Source organism: Myiozetetes cayanensis, unplaced genomic scaffold, assembly GCF_022539395.1.
Source record: "Myiozetetes cayanensis isolate MyiCay16 unplaced genomic scaffold, myiCay2020 scf1, whole genome shotgun sequence".
Lineage (NCBI taxonomy): Eukaryota > Metazoa > Chordata > Aves > Passeriformes > Tyrannidae > Myiozetetes > Myiozetetes cayanensis.
In genome coordinates, this window is record NW_026086604.1 from 21,446,041 (window position 1) to 21,467,636 (window position 21,596).

At 44.9% G+C, this 21,596-nt stretch overlaps 1 protein-coding gene across 1 annotated transcript in view; it reads right to left on the reverse strand.

The window, feature by feature from the left end:
- SDC2 (syndecan 2) overlaps positions 1 to 16,936 on the reverse strand; it is a 58,575-nt gene extending 41,639 nt beyond the window's left edge. Inside the window, exon 1 of the mRNA XM_050325926.1 lies at positions 16,633 to 16,936. Within this exon, the coding sequence (XP_050181883.1) occupies positions 16,633 to 16,692 (60 nt within the window). The 5' untranslated portion in view covers positions 16,693 to 16,936. The remainder of the gene's footprint in view (positions 1 to 16,632) is intronic.
- Between the last annotated feature and the right edge of the window lie 4,660 nt (positions 16,937 to 21,596).

A 21,596-nucleotide genomic window follows, 5' to 3' on the forward strand; every position in this document is an offset into this window, starting at 1 on the left:
AAATTCATATCTCTAAGAGGATTTCTCCTGGAGAACTGGTCCCTTTCTGAGTGCTGGGAAGTGCCAGATACCCACATCTCCATCCAGACTCACTGACAAGCACCAAAAAGGGATATTCCAATGGTGGGCAAAAAGCAGTAGGTGGGAAAGACATTGCTTAATGCAGATCCCAGCAGGAAGAGAGATGCCTTCCCAGCTGAAGCTGCCTCCTGGAGAACCTCATTCATCAGGCATGAATGACTGATACTTAGCAACTAACAAATATTTATTAGGCAAGAACTAAATACAAAATATTAGCTAATTTTCACCATATAAGTAATAATGTTTTAACCATATGCACTGTGATGCATAGACTTTAAATTGCTTAATTCATACACTGAAAGCCCTGAATAACATAGATTTTCAAAGATAAAACTGATAAAATACAGGTACTTTATTTACATGAGCGTAACAAAGCAATAACTGATTTCCTGGTGTTGTAGAAGGAGCTTAATTCCTAAATTATGCTGAAGTTTTGCCGTATCAGCCATATCAGTTTGTGCATTTTCATATCAGTTCAGATGTCAAATATCACAAGGGTTATTTGTGCTTTTTTTTCACCCAAATAGTCAGCTCCAACTTGCCACTCTGTCCCACTTCTCCTAGTGAAGGTGGTCCTCTGCTGTCACAAGAGCTACACAAGAGTATCTCCGCTTCCCTGGGTCACCCTTCAGAAGTCACACAGATAAATCCACCACTACCTCCGCCCTCATCTCTCACAACATTACTTGCAACACTATCATGCTTCCCTGACGAAGGACCAGTTTGGAGGAGGGGAGCAGCTCAGGGACTGGTGAGACACATCAACTCCTTCACCCTCTGGCACCTGTGCTGGGAGTGACAACACCAGGTACCATCAGTGCTTGGCCCTTGGGTAGAATAGAGCAAGGAAATTACTCTAGTCATGTCTTCCATATAACGAAAAAAAAAAAAACCAACAAAAACAAAAGCAGAAGGAATCAAAAGTTAAGGGGTTTTCCTCCTTTTCAGGGAAAGCTGCCTCTCTCCCATCCATTGCTGCAGCCATTTCCAAAACATGCATAATTTTCTGGAATGACATTAGTTTACGGCTGTGAGAAGTCACAGGATGGTTTTCAGCATGTAAAGTCATGCTGTGACTCTTCTCTCATCTTTTATCGTGCCTCTCCATCTGACTTTCTTGATGCCCTCCATACACACAAGAGATCAGCAGCAGTAGTGCAGCGTTACACCATCCCCTCCACCAAATTTTCAGCAGTTTGACACTTGAGGGAAGATCCCTCTATGTGGGAAATACAAACACTCAGACAAGCTCTGTTAGCAAGTTTCAGCTGAGAGGTAAAAAGTGAAAGAAGTTGGTACTCTCAGCCACATTTTTCTCCAAAGAAAGAGCTGAGACACCACCACTGGAGTTCCAGGCTACTTCATATATAACTTGTGCTAATTTTGCTAGAAGTCCAGAGTTTTTACTGTCCATTAATCCAGGCCGTTATCATAGAATTAAAAAGTAATTTCAAATTCATGAAATATGAAGGAAAAATAATTGGATTTGATATCTGTGGTATTTCCAAGACTGCCTGGAATGGCAATCACATTAAGGAGGGTATGACAGGGCAGATCCATAGATGTTCTCAAAATTAGGCTCCTTACCAAAACACATATTTACTTGTTTGACCGTGGTTCTGCCAAGAGACACACTGTCCTTTTGAAAAATGTCATCCATTTCACAACTTTCCCAAAAATACACTTTCTTATGCTTTTGTGAACACTCTAGCATACAAACACAAGCATCAAAAATACAAGAAAACCAAGTGTCACAGACTGCCCAGAGTTTCTTAATCACAGGCTTCTTCTCTCAGCATTAGAAAAAAATAAATTCTGCTCTGCTTGGCATGCCAGTATATTATTTTAAAAGTAGAAGGGCTGAAAGAAAGTCTCCCTTCATCTCCCAAACCCCAAGAGAAAATGGAGGAGTTATTTCCAAAGCATGTACTCAATGACCATCCAGTGAAGCTTATTCATTTTGGTTAGGCTCCATAAGTCCTGCACCACACCTAATGAACACAATGCCTTCTTCTGATGCCTCTTATGTTGCCAGCAGAAGAGGATTAAAAATAATTACGGAAAAAGAAAACAAAACAGGACTAAAAAATTCTTATTGCAACAACTCTACCTTTAATTTCCTTGGTTTGTTCCTTCTCCCTTGGAAGGTGTCACCTCACACAAGAGGTCAGCCTTTACAGTTTCAGCCCCTACTTGCATTTTAAAGCAAAAAACCCTTAAGAATTTGGCAAATGGAGGTGAGGAGAGGCGTGTGGGATCTCTGCTGCACGAGCAGGGACTTAGCAAACCCCACCCATCCTCCTGCAAAAGTTCAGGTTAAACAGCCTCCCTGGCAGAGCCTGAGAGATTTCTTATTGGGGCACCTAGTGCTCCAGACCTTCTAAGAGTAAGAATCATGAGGTACCAAACTTGTTTGTCAGATCTTCACGCTTCCTCACTGCTGAGCAGTTTCTCCACTTCAAGATGCACGTGTTCCAACAGGCTCTACAGAGCACATGCTTTGCTTAAGGTAGGTGTGACAGAGAAAGATAAAATGATAAACTAGCTGCTTTGAAATAGCCAAGCAGCTGCAAGCCAGAAAACACAAAATTCATGCTCTATCAATACCTTAACTCTCTCCCTGTTTCTTTGCTCTGACAGGAGTATCAGCACTGCTCAGAGCGCACTTTCAACTCTGGAAACATTTCACATCATTGACCACAAATAAAGTGATATAGACGTTCTTTTCCATAAGCTGGAGAAAGCTCTATGGTCAGGGCAAGGTGAGGTTTCCAATCACACTGGCAGCCCACTGGAACAGGAGGGCTGCACGGAGGGAGTAGGGAAGGAGCCTCCTGCAAACCCTGAGGCCGGAGGCTGCCCAGCTTCCCTCCTGCTGCAGCTCCACCTGCCTCGGGCTGTTACAGCCATCTATTAAAACACACTCAGTGAAACTCCCGGTGCATTTTATCAGACCTGTGAGAGTCAAGTTTGACCCAGATGATTTTCTCAGCGTCCTTCCACTTGTTGTTCTTGCTTTTCCTAACCAGAAAGGGGATGAGGCACTTGGCATGTAACAACTAAAGCTACGCTTGCCATATAGTGCAGCTCAGCAATTAGAAGATTACTCTTGGCTTTACCCCCCACAATTTTTAAGTCTCTCATCCCTGCTGTCTCTACTGATTCAGGCTTCCCAGCTCAACCTCCCTTTCTCTGATGCCGTCTGTCACAGCAGACCCTTCCTCAGAGGCCTGGGAAAAGGTCCCTCTGCCTCAAAGGAAACCTTATCTGACATTCCTCTGACTGCTCTGGGAGTAAGTCTCTGGCAGACCAAAGACTAACCCCAAGACTACCTCTTTCTGAAGGGGCAAAGATTAAGAAAAGGCTTTGCACCAGAGGGTGATTTCCAAAACTTTACTCACAGTCCCACAAAGCCCAGGACCAGCATATTCTCATGGTCTTCATTTACCTTATTCTTTCATTTAAACGTCTTCTCTGCAAAGGCTTGACTTTCATTACTGGAAACGAACTGCAATCAAACCTCAGCAGGGTATTTTTGTGGGTTCTTTTTCTGTGGAGAAGACACCCATAGAAGTTTTTGTTTAAAATAAAATAAAATGGTATTATTAGAAGGAAGGTAAAAATAGAGCTCAGAGAGGACTCATAGCCTGCTCCTCAAACACACTTCTCCTGTGCAGCACATTAGGGCTATTTCAAGTAGCACCTCCCATTTTCACTCGTGAGTATCTCAAAGTGTGTCAGCTTAAGTAGCCAAAGAAAGAAATGGTTACTTAAGGGTAAGTGTAAATACCTTAGAAGAGGTGGGAGAGAGAGAGGGTTGGGTTAACGGTTTGCTCACCGCACACGGTATGAAGAGTCCTACATCCACACAGCAGCTGCTGAGCCACAGATAATCCTCTCCCTCTGTGCCAGGCTCAGCACCTACAGTGGGTGTACAAGCACCTCAGGAAGAATCTGCTTCCCTCCCTGCACTGCAGGCCTTGAAAATGGTCGTTAGGTCAAGCATACATCTGCACTCTTGGGGTAGCAACACTCAACATTTTCCCCCCTGGTATCTATGGAGAGAGATCAGCACTCCAATACTTCATTAGCTGAGAGTGTTAAGCATTCCACCAACTTGTGGAAAGAGTAAAAGCACTGAGGTTAACGTATTTGGTGAGGCTCTGTGGAATAGTTTGAGGTATTTTGTTTCAGTACAGCATAAGGAAAGCAGCTGTCACCTTGATGATACTGCCCTCGGTAACCCGATACTTCAACTAGTCCCAACTTCAGCCGACTCCCCCTCCATTTGAGCGAGCACAGTTACTGATCACTTAAACAGACAAATGGTGATTTGCACTAAATAAGTTTTGAAGTGAGGCTGTAGGTCAATGGAGGAGCAATTTGCACCCACTACTCCCAGCCTTCCCCAGTCAGAGAGGAGAACACAAAGCCTTCCACAAAAAACCGAAGAACAGAGAGAAATGCCAAGCTACAAAGTTTGGCACCACACATTCACTTTTCAAAAAGCAAAGGGGATGAGGGCTGCAGTGCTCAAATCATCCATGTCTGCTTAAACGCTTGGTTTGTGTGCTCCAGTGCTGTCAAACACAGCTGATGAATCAAAGATGGAGTTAGATTCCCTGATACAGCAACTCTTTTCCACCCCAGACCACTCACCTCCAGGTTTTTCCTTGAATTAAGGTCTGGCCAAGACATGTCAGCAGTCCAGCATTCCCTTCCTGCCAACAGCTCTGCCAACACTTCGGTCACTTACAACCAGCTCCTCCCCATCCCTCTTTTTCACTGCCGTGAGCTGAGTGAGCAGAAGGATTCCTGAGGGTAGGCAAAGGCCCAGAGCTGGCCCAGTTTTTCATCTACCTTTTCTTCTGCTCTTGGATCTTGTACTTGCAACATGAGACTGAAGAGAAGTGCCAATGCTAACAGTTACCTGGCTTGCCTGATAGCACAAAAGCAGCAGGAGGGAAAAAAAAAAATCAGTCTGCTGAGGTTGCAAGCACAAGAGATTGAAAAGAAAAAGCGAAAATAAATAACTTCAGGTATAAATTACAATTAAGTGCACCATAGTTACCATGTACTGTGCAGTATTGCTCAGAAATACCACTAACACAAGTCAAAAAACTGCACACTGAAAAGAAAGCAACATTTCTCACCGGGAAACTGGTAGTCTTACACCACCACTATGGTGATAATGGCATGAGAAATTGTACAATGACAAGTCAGAATTCAAAAGCTCTCAGTTTATGTTGTTTTGTTTATTTTTATCTTCCAATAAAAACAGTCTACACCTACACAGACAATAACATGGAGCACTACGCTCCATTGTACTACTGTTGAAAAATTTGACTTTTCCCCATTTTTTTTTAAGACAAAAGTGCATTAAGACCTAATGTCATTACATCTGCTTTTAGTTATCCAAAGGAAAAATCAAAGTACTTATGTTATATGCTTGAAATGATAAATTTACCTAGCTCTATGGACAGTGTTTTGTAATGTAATGATTTATTTCCCTGGAAAAGAAAGCAATCTTTTATTTATAAGCTGCTTTACATTTTAGAGGTGTTCACTGAACTTGAAGTCCAGCGTAATATGAAGCTTTTACTCATAGACACAGAGCCAGCGCTGAACTTCAGACTTTGTAATTAATCACAGAAAGATCCAGCAAATAATAAAAAAGAGAAGTCTTAAGGAAAGCTAATTGACAACTGCAAAATGCAGGAGAAAGACCCATCTTGCTTAATTGAACATCCTTTCTGTTAAGCTGCATGCTATATTTACCACCTGGCCTGCAAGGGCTGCTTTTATTCAGAAGTTCTGCAGTACAATATATGCACGTGTTGGCGATGAAAACTTTATCACTGAAACCTTCTGCAAGAAATTAGAGGAATGAGAAAGGCTCACACACTTCCGCAGCAAAATTAGGTCAGGACGCCTTTGAACGGCTCCATTTGAAGGTTGTGCCAGACTTCTGATCAAATACTTTTTAGTGCGTTTGACCCAACGGCTTAAGAGATGGACTTCTATGCTGCTGATAATTATTACTGGTACTGTGCACTGCTGCTTCCCTCTCCACCTGTGGATAATTATAAATAGCCTAGATTTTCCAGTCCCTGACATATGCCACTCTGTTAATAGCGCTTCCAAAACCTATCCTTTATAACCATGGGTCACACATTTCAAATATGACAACCACATAACTCCGTGCAGATAAAGAAATCATGACTTGCCCCCCACATACTCTTAACTAAATGCTGCCTGCATATACAGGTATGGCTAAGTGACTTTAGCATCCTAGTAATTAACGATGTGAAGTTATGAAGTGCCCAATTCGTGATTCAAATTCAAACCTGCCTCTGCCCTCGGTGCCTACATACAATGCCAATAGCTCCGTCATCTCCTGATGAGGCTGATGCTCTCCTCCATGCCAGCTCCTGTTCTTGATGGACTTCAGGGCTATACCCAAATAAAGCATACTCCAGTTACCATGCTGGGAGGCCAAAGGACAAAGAATTGTCCCCAGACACATAAAGCAGTTAGTTACACACCCCTTCTCCACTCAGCTTTACTGCCCTGAAGAATGGGCAATAGAGCCCACCAATTCCAGTCATGTTTGTGTAAATTTTCATTAATAAATCAATCCGTAAATAAACTACAACAATCCCCAAACCCCAAAACTACTTCACCAAGGCATTCAGAATTTTAAGTCTTTAAAAATTCAGACTTCTACTGTTTTTTTTTTTAAGCTCTTAAAGTTCACAGATGAATTCACTCCAGCAAGCTTGGCCCTTGGGAGAGCTGTTAAGACACACAGAAACATCCTACTCCAGTTTCCTACTGCTCCTTGTTTTGCTCTCCTGTTAGGTGACACTACTAATTGTACAGCTGCTACAGCTAGCTGCCAGAGAATGCTCTAAGGAGGTTTTCCAATTAGATTAGCTGAATTAAATAATGAGAGAGAGAGAGAAAGAGATTAGCTTTTTCTGTGCATCTCTAGGAAGCCATGGAGAAATCCCCAAAAATACTCTTGCAAATCCTCCCTTAGGACCCCTTTATCTCTGATCACAAATACAGAAATGCCATGTGAACGACCCTACTATGTGGGAACTGTGCCAGCTCTGACTGTACAGCCACAAGCTTCATGACAAGGGATCCTACCTACTTTTTTTAAGACTGACAGTCTCTGCCAGAAGTTTCCTCCTCACTCTTCCTCAGGTTCCTCACATCAAATATCTTTACCCACGTAAACCAGTGAAGGCAAGATCCTCAGATGTTATGTGAAACAGCAAGAATTAACACAGCAAAGAAGCATCACAGAGACTCCTACCTGTATATTATAGAACCACCACACTTTTTTTCCCCCAAGTAAGGTTGTTGTTTCTTTTTTTTTTTGTCATAACCCAAAGCTTTCTAATTCATTCAATGCAGACAGAGAAAGTCAGAGGAAAAAAACCCAAACAAACAAAAAACCCCAAAATAAAATGACTGGCACATGACATCAAGTAGCATTTCAGAATATTTGCGTGCCCAGAAGACTTCTTTAACCCACAGACAAGATTAATGGTTCTCAAAAAAAGTATCAGGAAATCTTCATCACTATTAAGCTTATCTGGCTCTTGGTATTAGACAATTTATGCCACCAGGCAGAAGACCAGTTCCAAGTGTTCACCAGAAGAGACCTACATCAAGATGCCAAGTCACCAGTTTTTGGTTAAGTAGGAGAGATACGGTCAAGAAAGCAGCATGAGTGTAAGCATAGAACCCAAACCAGCCAAGGGCAGAATAAGCATTTCAGGTTGTGAATTTTACAGTAAGAACAAGAACGAAAGGAAAGAAAGATAATTTCCCTTTTCTAATGCCCTAGAGTTGCAAAACAGACAAGAAGTGGCATTTTTATCACAGCAATACTGTCAAGAGTACTGTCTCAAGCCATTTTAGACCTTTTAGACCCCATGCTCCTGTGTTACCAGGAGCTCAGAAGTTCCCTCCATCCAGGAGCTCCAGCATGGCAGCACCTCTGCCTCTCCACCCCAGCAGGAAGTCTGTCTATTACTGAGCCTGAGCCTCACCAAAGGCAAAGAGATCCTTGCAGACACAGCCCTCCTCTTCAGCAGAGCTGGGCTGCTTGGGCTAAACAGCACCAGAGAGAAAGGCATTTGCAATGGGCAGCGTGACTGGAGACAACCAGTAATACTCAACTTTTAAGGCCCTGTTTCCCCCAGCACCTGTACATTTCAAGGAGTTAAGTCTGTTTCAACAGGTGGCCACGGTACCTACTTCCCTCACCCTCAAACCCTGCACAGTCAGGCCACCAAGCGATAATGAAGTATCCAAACATGTTCATGATTCTTCATTATTTGTAGTTGTTAAATGATTTATGTCTGTCTTTTTATAGTCCATTATCAGACTTGCCCCTTCTTCCAATGCCCTCATGCCATTCCTCCTCTCTGCACACCAGCAGATGCTCTATGCTGCTCTGCAGGAAGGACTGCAGCTCCTACCAGAAGAGCAAAAACCATCTCATGGTTTGCCGTAAGTCTTCATCACCCAAGACATGTCCACCAAAGCATTTTGGTCAAGAGTAAAAGGCAAACTCAATTGTAACACAGACAGACAATTTCAGAGGTCCATTCGGGTCACAACAGATCTGGTGTGACCTTCCAGCCTGGTCAGGTCATGTACAGACCTATGCTAACCATTATTACCAGTTTTTCCTCTTTAGAACAAAATTCTTCCAACTCACATTCTGCAGCAATGACCATGCCTGTCCCCTAACATGGCCTTGGGGGCACAGGAAAGGCTGCACTGGACTATCAAATCAAAAGCAGCTGTTGGAGCTATGAAGAATCAAATACTACTTAGAGAGAAAAATTTATGAAACTGTTGTATTAAATTACAAGTGAAGAAACAAGACAAAAACAATTTTCAAAGAGCACTTTCTGTTTAATGCTTTTTGTTTTCCTGGTAGTAAGGTCAGAGAAGATGCTCCTTCCACACTAATTCAGGCCAAGAGAATTTCGAGAGCAATTTTGTTCTGTTTATTTAACTAGGAGTCCCACTCATGTTCTGTGGGGCATTTCTTTTCCTGACACTTAAAAGACATGCTGCCTTTTGTAAAAGACACACAGGTGACAGTATAAAAAATTTAAATATATGTAAAATAGAGCTCTGTGTAGAATAAAGTTCTATATAAAACACATACAAACAGAGAGTTTCAAAGACCTTCCCAGCTAGGACTGCAACAGCTGGAGAGAGGTCAGTGCTGAATGCTCTGTGGAAGACAGTCTCTGTGAACACATAATTTCAAATGTACCCCAAGAATTTTTGTGACATTTTAGATGTTAGAATCAAAAAAATCGGCCTGCATGGATGAGAAATAATCAAAGATCACGACTGGAAAATTATAAACAGCCTCACCAAAGACAAAAATTTAGAATATATGCATGGCACTTTAGTAACTTTTCCTATCTATCACCAGGACTAGCCATTTTTCTTGTTCTGCCATGGAGAAGATGATTTGTGAGTCACACATGCTACAGATGCTTAAGTTCCTAATTATTCTAAAGCTTTAATCTTCTAACATAATATGCTGCCACAGCAGTTCTTGGAACTTACACCTTCTCACAATAAGACTTACACAAGCCCATAACTAACACAACCAGATTTCACACACCGCGTCTTCTCCTTGCTGGACAAATGCTTTCCTTCACCATGTTTGCACTGCCATTAGTGGCAAGTATCAAGTGCCTCTGAGCAACCAACTGGGAGAAGATGCAACCTCATGGCCAGAACAGGACCTGAATGTTCTGCAATCCCCCCTTTCACAAAAAAACTCAGAATCTTGCTTCTCAGCAACATTATGTTGTGCACATCCTTGCTGCAGGAATTATGCATTATTATTATTTATAGGGCTAAGCCATACCTATTTTTATTTATACAATGTGAAAAATTTATATTCAATGGAAGCTCAACTTTTGGATGTCTCAGTGACGCTGTGTTTCTTTTACTCTGAACTACCTTCACCTTTCTGTTTTGCTTCCCTTACAGGTTTTCATTTTAAAAAGTAAGAACACATTCAGTATCACACCTCTGTGTCTGCATATTTAAACCTGAACTGCACAATGCCTGAAAGGGATTTGAATGGAAAGGCTTTGTGGAGGCTTTCATTAACTTTCACTTTCAGGTTAAGTGACACACTGATTCTGGGATCTCCACATCCAGACTCAGCACGGATAAACAACTCAGCAAAGGAAGAATCTTTCATCTCCACAGCCTGCAAGATATGCCATGTATTCAAACCTGTTATTAGCCTCCCCTGCGGACCCCAGTCCAAAAAGCAAAGAGGACTCAGCTCTTAAAGCCAAAAGATATCAAGTGCACGCGGTTGGGCTGTCTCCTCCAGGTGCTGTGTCCAGCCAGATGTTCCAGCAGGTACTGCAGAGTCACCACAGGTAGAATTAATGCAGCTCAGCCCAGAGAAAGAGGAAAGCTTGCTTCTACTTGTATAATTAATGGAAGGACAGAAGACATACCAGAGAGGATTCTGGGGAAGGTAGGAGAGAGGGAAGGCATAGTTAGGTTATTCATTCCTGTGGCAGCAGGTATGATACATTTTTTGTCCTCTCTTGAAACATCCTTAGTCTTGAAGCTACACTGGTCATGCACCCAAGTGCTCCCTGAGAAGTACTTCACCTCCCAGGCTATATTACTTTAGCACCGCTGTTTCCTACAGCTCTGTGAAGTCAGTCCTCTCATTCCAGAGAGACAGTCACACTTATGAAATCCACTTAAAAAAATAGGGATGGGCCACTTCACACTGATCTAAAAGGTGACAAGTGACCTCCATTAGTGTGGAAGCACCTCTAGGGAAAATTATGCTTTATTATGGTTAATCAAACAGGAACAAAACATGTCTGACAACATAATATTTAAACACAGACAATGCATTCTGGTTGTTAATCACAATGCTGGCTTCTGAACATTTTGATTCCGTTCCTGCACATACTACAGGCTGTTTGACCTTCTGCAAGGCCCTTTATCTCCTTACCATTAATAAAATTACAATGTGTTTGTCTTCACGCTCACAACTCAAACACAGCCAAACAGGTTTTTATTTGAACTTTCCCGAATCAATTCACCTCGGGAACAAAGCAGTTCAGCTTAGAAGGGACATTTCTGAAGAAGTTGTTTATATATAAACTAAAAATAGTGTTTTCACATGGACCATCCAGCTCAGGCTGTAGTTAAACACAGTTTACATGACACTATGCTCCAAGAGCCTATCTACAGACAAGGTCAACTTCTGCAGATTCATCACTGCTCAATTAGTCATTATTTCACTTTAAATGAAACCCCTACTTGAGACATCAACAAAAATAATTTCTTCAGCACAAGTGTACTTGTTGTAAGTGGTTGTTAAATGCTATGTTTTCTCCTACTGCAATCAGTTTTCCAATACTTTTGAGGATTACACATATTTTGTATTTCTGCCTAAATATCTAGTATGCTTTTGAAAGCATCCCCCAGGGCTGAGCTAATCAAGAAAACAACATACATACTGAGAACTGTCATTATTACAGGGTCAAACACTAATGCAGTCTTTACTCAAGAGATTGCAAATTATACTTCAATGTGAGCAGGAGAAATCTTGTTCCCAAATCACTGAATAGTGTCATGTAACCTATGAATAAATTACTAGTGCTGAAAAAATTATAGATAGCAGTTTATTAGTGTCTTGTAAGCACAAACCAAAGAAAACCAAACAACAAGCTGTTCACAGAACACCCTCCAGTAATTCTCTCATGCTTGCTAAAACATAGAGTGCAAAACAACTTGAATGTGGACCAAATCACTTGCTTACAACTTGTGCATCCTCTCTCAAATGCATCAGCACAGAGGGCATCTTTATGACTTACAGTCAAGTGGAGTCTTATATGGGGCCTTGAATAAGCTTGCCAATCTCAAACACAACATTTCTGTCAAAAATCATAGTCAATCAAATCTATTCAGAAGACAAAAGAGCACTTCTCCGTAACTAGACAAGAGCTCTTTGTTCAGCTGCTGGGCCTTACTAAAGCCTGCAATTCTTTGCCATAAGCAAAACATTTAAACTGCTCGGTGGTAAAAGTCAATTTGGTGAGAAAATGTAATTAATAAATGCCATCCATATGCTTCTGCTTGACATTCTGTAAAGACAACTGGCCATGGGGAGCAGGGCAAATGGAGAGATCAAACAACCAGCTGCTCTGCAGGGAGGACGAGCTCTTCTACAAGCTCAGAACTCCCTGCCAAAACACCACGTTCCCCAGGGAGGATGGTAGGTAGTTCACCATCATCCCTGCAGGCATTAGATCATGGCTGTGTGTTTGACATGGGACTTTTCATAACTTGCACCTCTACTAGTCAAGAAATTAGGTCTTCATCTACATCCTGAGAATATACTTAACTTAGGACCACAGACACTTAGATCCACCAAACCTCCAAGCAAATCCAAGGCTCATACTCCAAAGTCCACCATCTTTATCCCATTAGGTGCAGCAACTGTCTCAAACCTACCACAGAGGTGTTATCTGCCCAAGAATCACAATCCCAGTACCCAGCTTCAAACCCTAAGGTATTTGTCCTGACTTGTTCCTGAAGACGATGCTCTCATTTACTTCCTTGATAAGGATCTAAGAAAAAAATGCAGAGAAAACAACTCTGCACTTTAGACCTGAATACAAAGTCAGTTCCAATGCAGACCTCAGGGCTAAGATATCAAAAAGAGGAACTTCTTCAGTGTTTGATCTTGGGTCAAGAATCATCTGTTCCTTAATTTTTAAAAGATAAGCTAACCTGAGAGGGAAATCTATTTCCAGAAAGTGGCTCCTGAGAACATCCATCTCAGGGGCAGCTGTAATACTTGAGACCAATGGCAAACCCCAGAGCTCCACAGAATTTTCAGTGCATGGCAGTGCAGGCAGTTGTTGGATGGGAGAACCCAGATGTTTGGCCACAGCAAAAGAAGCAGCCGTGGCAGATGCTGCTGCCTGATTCCAGGTGCTGCCAAGTCACAAAAAGCAATGGACAAGTATTTATTAATTCTACAGTGAAAGAGAAAGCTTACGTGAATTGAGGAAGGGTGGAAATAAATCAAGACTGAAAAGGTTTCCCCCTTTCTTTGGAACTTATTTGACAATGCAAATTTAGCACACTTAGGAGAGACACACATAGCATATAAATATAAAATGCCACCTTATCTCTTCAGCCCTTCTTCTCCTCTAATTACTATCTCCAAAGTCTAACTGCCTTTTTCAAAAAAAAACCAACATTCCTCCTCTCCAACACACTATCGATTCTCCAAATTCCAATACCAAAGCAACCATTGGAAACAAATGCAGGAAAATTACAGCATCACATTCTAAAATACTAAATACTTCTGAAAAACATTAACTTGGATCATCCTTCAATAACTATTATTTATGCCAACAACTCAGTGCTCAGATGCTTACAGAAGAAAGACCAATCAGTTGACGACCCAGCACTCTGTTTCACTGAAAGCCCAAAAACCAACCCCACACTCATGCAACACTAATGTGAAGCAGTCTCCAGACCCTAGAAGCCTCCCAAGGAGAGGTATGATTAACCTTCTATGAGGAGAGCAGCATCATAATGCTGCAGTAGGCAGCACAACTTGCTAGCCAGCAAAGTTTCTCAACGTGCAGCTGGGCATGCAGAGAGGATCAGACTGTCACACAAGCTCTGGAAAACCATTTGTCCCACTGCTGCGAACTAGAACAAAACGGAAAGGTTTATCAGCCTCTTCTGAATGGGAGCTGACAACTACAGCTGGATACTTGGCAGTGCCCTCTGGTGCTATTAAAATCAGCAAAAGCTGACTCCCAACATATCAGGACTGGACCCAACCTTTTAAAAGGCACACCAGGCCTCTCATTCACGGTTTTCCTTTTCTTTCCAGCAGTTTAATGTCACCATCTTTTTCTCTCCTATAAGCAAGCAAAGAAACTTTCAAAGTAGCTAAAAAGTAGATTTTTTTGCCATTCAGCCAACTCTGGGTGAATCTCCCATGTCCTTCCAGGCCCACGTGGTTACCAGACTCCACTCTAATCTGACGTGTCACCACACACTGCATTGATGGCAGCAAAGTACTCCTCAAGCCCGGGCTGAAATCCACCAGCTTTGGTGCGGGCAACACTTGCCACCATGTGCAGGCTGGCACAAACAGGTCAGAGTCCCTCTCACCCTCTTCATCACAACCATGTCCTCAAAGGGCTGCTCCCCCAGGGGAGCTGGCACGGTGCAGCAGAGCACATCTGCGGTGCGACAGCCCATGTCAGGGCACACAAAGCCCGCACCCAGCATGGGTAAACTGCTCCCCGGTTCAGCGGCAGGTCGCACTTCCAGTACATTTTTAACACGGCTCTGACACCTACTTGGCCCACCCTAATAAAAATGTTTGTTGGTTACATGGAACAAACACAGGGAACTCCCTGCTTTAGGAAACAAAACCTGCTGCTGCTTTCCTCTCCTCCACTCAAAAAACTCACGGATAATTTACTTCATCAGAAATGAGAGAGATTTTAACCATAAGGCTTTGCCTAGATAATAATACTAAATAATAGAATCAAACAAAGAAGAAATTTAGAGCCAAATCCACTTGACATTGCTCTGGTGAACTGGTAGGGGGTTTCTTAAGCATCCATATAAAATTCCTCTTATGATCAGGATAGCCTTCTGCAAAAAGGACAGATTTAGCATCTCCCTTTTCCCAAAGACCAGTCTACAAAATCCTACCTTAAGGGACCATGAAGCTGCTGCCAGGCACAGTTAAAGGAAAAAGGAGGGGGGTGAAAGAAAAGGAAAAAGACCAACCTCCTTTTACTTTTCCAGTCAGTCCCTCCACAACCTTTTGGCAGCAACAAGGGCGCTGCAGCAGAGCCAGGCAGGCTTCCTCCGCCTTGCTCTCCCCACTGCCCCCCAAACCGCGCTGACCCAATATGCCCCAACAACCCGCCTCACTCCGCCGCAGTGTGTTCATCCTAAGGCAAAAACCCATCAAACTTAATCCTTTACTAATTACTGTGGCAGTTTAATAGCTACTCCACCATCAGAGAACTTTGTAATAACAGCATTTCTATAAAATTAAAGTATATTGTACCTCATTAGCCAAGGGTGTTTCTGCAGCGCAGTTATACTTAGCAGAAACAGTAGCCGGTGTTCTCCCCAACCATATTTAATTAGTCCCTAAGAAAAGTGTTTTACAATTGTATCCTTAGAAATCCCTAATGATGAGCCAGATTTCACAAAGGCTGTGACTTGGCTAATTTATACAATAGCTAGAGAACTTCAAAAGTTAACCCAAGCTAGTGACATTATTTAGTTCAGTGAAGCGGCTCATTTTAATTGGATTAAATTGTCATGGTTTTTTAATTTCATATTGAAACCGCAATTTATCATTTCCTAATATTTGCCCAAACACTGCAACAGTGTCATTTGCATGCTCCCTTCCCTCAAGACAGTCTCAGATCCACAGATGGAAAAGAACAAAACTCTCTGGCCGGCCCTCGCCAGCTCCGTGCCGCGAAGGGGTGGGAGCGTTCGCTGGAGCGAGGCTTTCCCAGAGGTACAAATCCCGGCAACCGAGCTAATTGCATTAAGCAGAGGGCCCGGTTAGCGAATACACTTGTGGCGCGGAAAAAGTGTAAATAGCGGCATTATCCCGAGCAGCTCGCGGCAATCCCGTGGGGAAGGGCCGGCCGGGACAGCGGCGGGCGGGCTCGGGCTCCGCGGAGCCGGGCCCGGGGCTGGCCGGGGGGCGCTCAGCGCTGCGCACCCGCGCACAGAGAGGAGCAGCAGCGCGGCGTATCCCAGGGTTTTGGAGAGTCCTGAGCCGCGAAGCCAAGCGGAGTTACTGCATTTTTTTTCTCTTTTTAGCAAGCGGCCGCGGAGGGTGGATTTTGCAAAGGAAAGGCTCACGCCTCACCTCCCGTGGAACCGGGAGGAGGCAGCGTTGTCTTCGGGCGGCCGCTCGGACACGGAGCGGCCCGGCGGCTCCCGGCGCTGGTCCGGGACAGCTACAAAGCCCGGTCCGGGATCCAATCCCGCATCGCCGCCCCTCGGGCGCCCCACGGCCGCCGGGCAGCTCCCCCTACGCCAGGGAGGAGGGAAAGACGCACCGCGGGGTCTCCGGGGCCGGCAGGCGGCTGGGTCGTCGCGGCAAACTTCGGCTGAGGCTCGGTGGAGGGCGGCTCTGGCAGGGTGCTCCGCCTGCCTTCGTGGGATTTTTTTTTTTTTTTTGAGGGGGGGAAAGCGTCTCTTTCCTTTTTGTCTTGGGCGGGGGAAATGGTGCCTGCTGTTTGCAGAGCGCTCAGCGATCAACAGATGCCCCGCCGAGCCAGCCCGGCGCCCCGGCGGGCGGCGATGCCACGGGGCAGGGCCGGGACTGCGCGCCCCGGGCTCGGCTGACGGACCCGAGGCGGCCGCCCCCGTCCCGTCCTGTCCCGTCCCGTCCCGCGGGGCTGCCGCCGCCCCCCTCCCCTCCGCCCCGGCACTCACCGGCTGCCCGGAGGCGCAGGCCACGAAGCTGACGGTGAGCGCCAGCCACACGCCCCGCATTATTCCCGCGGAGCCGGCGCGGCGGCCGCCGGGGGCCGGGCACAAAGGAGAAACCGGGCGGCGCTCGGCAGCGCCCGAGGGGCGCGGGGCAGAGCCGGCGGCGCCCCGGGTCCGGCTCGCCGCGCTCCTTCCGCTGGTCCCCGCGCTCCGCTGCCGCGGGCCCGGTGCTGCGCGGCGCTGGGGCGCCCGGGCTGCAGGCTGCACGCTGCCGGCTCCGCCGCCCTCCCTCCGCCCCGAGTGCGCGGCGGCGGCGCCGCGGCTCCCAGTTAAACCCCGCAGAAATTCCTGCAGGATTACAACACAGATTGGCAGCTCCCCCAGCCAGTGGAAGGAGGCGGCGCGCCGCTGCCGCCGGCTCTCGCCCCTCGCAAATTCAACCAACTTGCCCCTCCCTCCTCCTCCTCCTCCGACCCGGTCTTCCCTCTCTCGTCCTCCCCCCCAGTGGAAAACATGAGCAGCGCCGCGGGCCGACCGAGCGAGGGCTGGCCCGGTATGAAAGCGGAGACGTGGAAAGGCTCCCCCTTCGAAAGGGGAATCGGGCCGCGGCCCCGTGTTTTTCAGCGCTGTGCCTCCGGAGTCCGCACCGCTGCTCCGCGCCACCCTCCCCAGTTAACCTGGGTGGCAGCTTCAAGTGTCGGAAAAAAGTGAAACGAAGGGGTTGAAAATCACGGGAAGGGAGGCTATTCCAAAATGCCAGCCCATTTTGAATTCCCACTTGGCTTTTTGCCTCAGACTTTTCGCCCTCAGTAAGAAGACTAGAAAGTTTTAGGGGTGAGGGGTGGCAAGTAAGAGAGGGCTGTGATTTGTACCTAGTTACATGGATCCAGGAGTTATGTCTTCAAAATAAATAGTGCAGGAATTGACAGCAGCAAGAATGTGTGCTTCAGAACCCAAAACAAGAAGTCTTGCTACAACTAGTCCATGGTATTTCTTGGTATTTCTCAGCTGGGGTAAATGGTGGTATTGAAGACCTTAGGAGCCTCAGCCCGATCCACTTGCCTATGCCAGTGTTTCCACCGCTGAACGTGTGCATATATTACATCAGTCATTGGACATGGGAAAGGAGCAATAACCAGGAAAGCAAAATACATCAGTCTCACTTGCAAACTGCCACTGGTGATTTAAGTCAGATGGTTGCAAGCAGCGTTTTATAGCCCGAATCCAATGGCCACAAGAACCGTAATGGTCTCTTTTGTTTTAGCAAAATATATCCCTCTCAGAGGACCCTAGACTGGAAGGGGGCAAGAAGAGCCCAAGGAGATTCCCTGAGCAGATGTTTTTCCATGCCCTTCACTTTGCTTGCCTCATGCTCTGTGGAGTACTTTGGCCAATGGGTGGTGTTGAGATCACAATTACCTTCAGAGCCTACTCTGGTTACCTTCCTATCAAAACAGGAATGCCATCTAAGAAAATAAAGTTAATTTGGCACAAGCAGTCTCTCACCCCACTCATCACTTTCCCAGCCTCTCCCAGGCAAGCACATCCCTGGCGATCCCTGTGCAGTGTGGGCGCAGCAGCTGACTCAGTGCTGGGAAGCAGCAGGACCCTTGTGCCCAGAGGGGTAGCTGATCATGCCTGGAGTGCTCACTGCGTGTGACCCCCAGGAACGTGATACCTCTCAACAGTTACTACACTTGCTATTTCTAGATCCACCTTCCGGACATACCGTGTCATTGATTTTTAGGCTGCATTCCCCACTGAAATCCTACCAGATTTTCAGTCGTCTGCTCCTTGTTGGTGTCACACACAGAGATTGTTTATGTGTTTCTTATATTAAACAGATTGTTTAATATAATCTTTCTCCTTCAAAGTATGTTGCAAATTCTTAGGACCTAATTCTGTATATCCTCTTCTTCCTTTGTAGGCAGCAGGATTGCAATCCAACAAAGCAACAATTTCAGAGCTGTTTGATGTGGGTGAGTGAAGTGCAGTGAAGCAAAGGGAGGAAAACTCAATTTGGGTAAAATCTGTAGGACCTCACGTAGGCATGGGGTCTTATAGGCAGCCCTGTCTGCAGGGAGAGGAGATGAAGAGGTTGCAACTTGCCCCAAGTCAAGGCAGAAACCAGAAGAAGCATTCCTTATACTGGCAGGATCCTTAACAGCAGGAAAACAGAATGCCACATTAGAAACAACATAAAAGAGCAAATGCAAAGACAGAGACACTTGCATACAGGAAGCATCCTAAGGGTCGTCAGACATCAAGGGGCAGGTGATTTACTACAGTAGTGTATTTTTTAGCATTCAGACCTTACAGGCATGTCTTTAACATACAAATCAAGCTCAGCTTTACTCTCATGTTACAGTTCATGATGATGATTATTATTATATTATTCATGTATGTGGTATAATCTATCAAAAATCAAAATATCCTCTGCAATCAGCAAAGGGAAGGCCTTCCTCAGGCAAAGACAGCAGCAACTCATGGGCTCCTCATGGACCTCCAGTGTCCATATGGGCAGTGCCCTTGAAGGATTAGGGGCTAAGACCTGCAAAACCTCCAAATGCCCACACACATCCTTAAACCTCTGTGGAGACAATTTCTGATGCCAAACACAAAGAAAAACACACATGTTAATGCTAGATGGAGTAGAACTAAAGGCCAGAAGCCAGATGGATGATTTGGAAAGATAGAGATGAGCACAAGGAGTAAAGAATAGAAAAGAAATAACCCTTGGAGGTCATAGAAATAACAAAATACTGTCTTGGAGCCCCTTGCTCCCTCCCCACGCTCTTGAGTCGACTGTCTGAGAGCACCCTACAGCAGTAAGAGCATTTCCACATATGGTCCCATGGAGCCAGCTGTGCTACCTTATCACAGCCAAGTGTTCCATCACCTTCTCCTCTTGTCACCCTGATTTTATAGGTACAGAGGTAAGTGGAAAGCCCAGCACAAAGCAGAAACCAAATGTTTTTAACCCAAAGGAATTATGTAATAAAAACTGCAATGAGAAAGTAACCAGAGCCAGGTGATGAGACAGAGGTGCCAAGAGAAAGCTGCAGGCCTGCGCATTTCTTAAGCAGACTGTCAAGCAGCGATCACCACACTGCCTTTGTGCCACCCTGAATCCCCTCCAGCCCTCCAGTGGTCGCAAGCCACCCAATCATAACACTGACATTGAGTCAAACCAGGCTGGAGTGGGATTGAGGTGGGATTAATTTTTTTGCAAAATGTGTTATATGCTGGAAGGGTGCAAGAGGACCTTACATGTCGCTTGTGCAATGCAGTTATCAACTGCAGAAAAGACCCAGATGTCCACCAAATTTTAAAATTCAGTTTTGTGACTCTACAAAGGAGAAATAAGCCTCACAAGTTTCAGAGTGCTTCCCAAATATTCATTTCTGCATGGCCAAGTCCTCCAGGTGACTTGTACTACCAACAGGGTACCTACACAGGGAGAAGAATTCCTAATCATGCCATTTCTCCATTAAGATCTGTTCAGTAATAGAAGCTGTGATTGAGAACACTTGGCGCAAAACACAACCCTGAGCCTCACACTGCAGTCAAGTGTGTGCAAAGTGGTGTTGGCTAGAGCTGATGTTTGTTATATGAATTGCTGGTGGCTGTATTTGTGTCCAGGATGGGATAGCCTTGGCATCACATTTAAAGGTCATAAAAGGTGGCAAGTTTTCCCAAATGATTTATTCAGAGAGGGACAGAACCTGTGAAAAAGGAAAAAGCAGCCAACATTAAATCTGTTTGAACCCACAGTGGCAATTACCTAAAAAAACTTGCCAAAATATGTTGGTAGGACAGTTCAGAAGGATTTATTACCACATTCCCAAACTCCCAAATTTTATGCTTCTAATTTAAGAACAATAGAACTGCTCATCTCTTCTATAAAAATGTCTCACAAAATACTTATAAGTGCAGTCATGTTAATTTCTGTATTGTAATCTGAATTGGGGGGTGGTGGTAGGATGGAACTGGTACTCACGGGACTGTTGAATCACAGGAGAGGTGACAGAAATTTTTGGTAACATGTCACTGAATGTTTTTTTTCTGCATCAGTTCTTAATAGTGTAATTACATGAACATGCATCCTTCTTCAACAGGCTCTTGTTCCAGGGGTAGCTCTTCTAACCATCTCCAAAATACCCTAGGACATCTTTGCTTCTCTTTGATCCAATGGTCTCTTTTGCTATGCAGCTTCTGAATCATAGACTAATGCAGGTTATTTACTTTTTATTCAATCTATATTTTTATTTTGGTTAGATGTGAAATACAAAATATGTCTGCACGAAACCGGGCATCCCTGATAGCTGAAACAACAGCCAGCAGGAGCTAAGGGCATTGCTGAGCAACCAGTGCTTGTTGTGTCTGCTGTGGCACTGCTGGGGCTGCACAGCTGGACTGTATGGGGGTTATGTGGTGGTTTATAATACTGGGCTTTGTATGAGTGCAGCAGAAGGCCTGAGCTTGGCCTGCAACAACTGACAACAGAAAGGTGCAGCTGACAGAACTCTTTTTTTGTTTATTTTTTCATAGAAAAGTATAGTGGTAGAGAGACCTAATAAAGAAGAAAATAAAAGGCTGGCATTGCAGGCAGAGCACTAGCAACAACCTCCTTCCTACAAGATGGTGGGTTGGGTGAAGCAGCCCAGGAGTACCCTGCAAATGGAGCTGGTTTGTGTTTGGCACTGTGTAACAAAAGGAGTTATCGATGAAAAGAGACAGAGATATGCACCTAGGCTAGGAGCTTTGCTCCAGTGACGAGATGCAGAGGGGGATGTGCAGATGGAGTGGGGAGCAGGGAGTTCTGGAGTCATCTCATGCTCACTGAGGATGGTGTCAGCCAGCTTTCCAGAGGAGTTACTTTCACAAAGTACTGACCCCTGCCTAGAGAGGAGCATCTGAACCAGTTATTCATCCAGATTCAAAGATGGCCTTTACACCTGGCAATA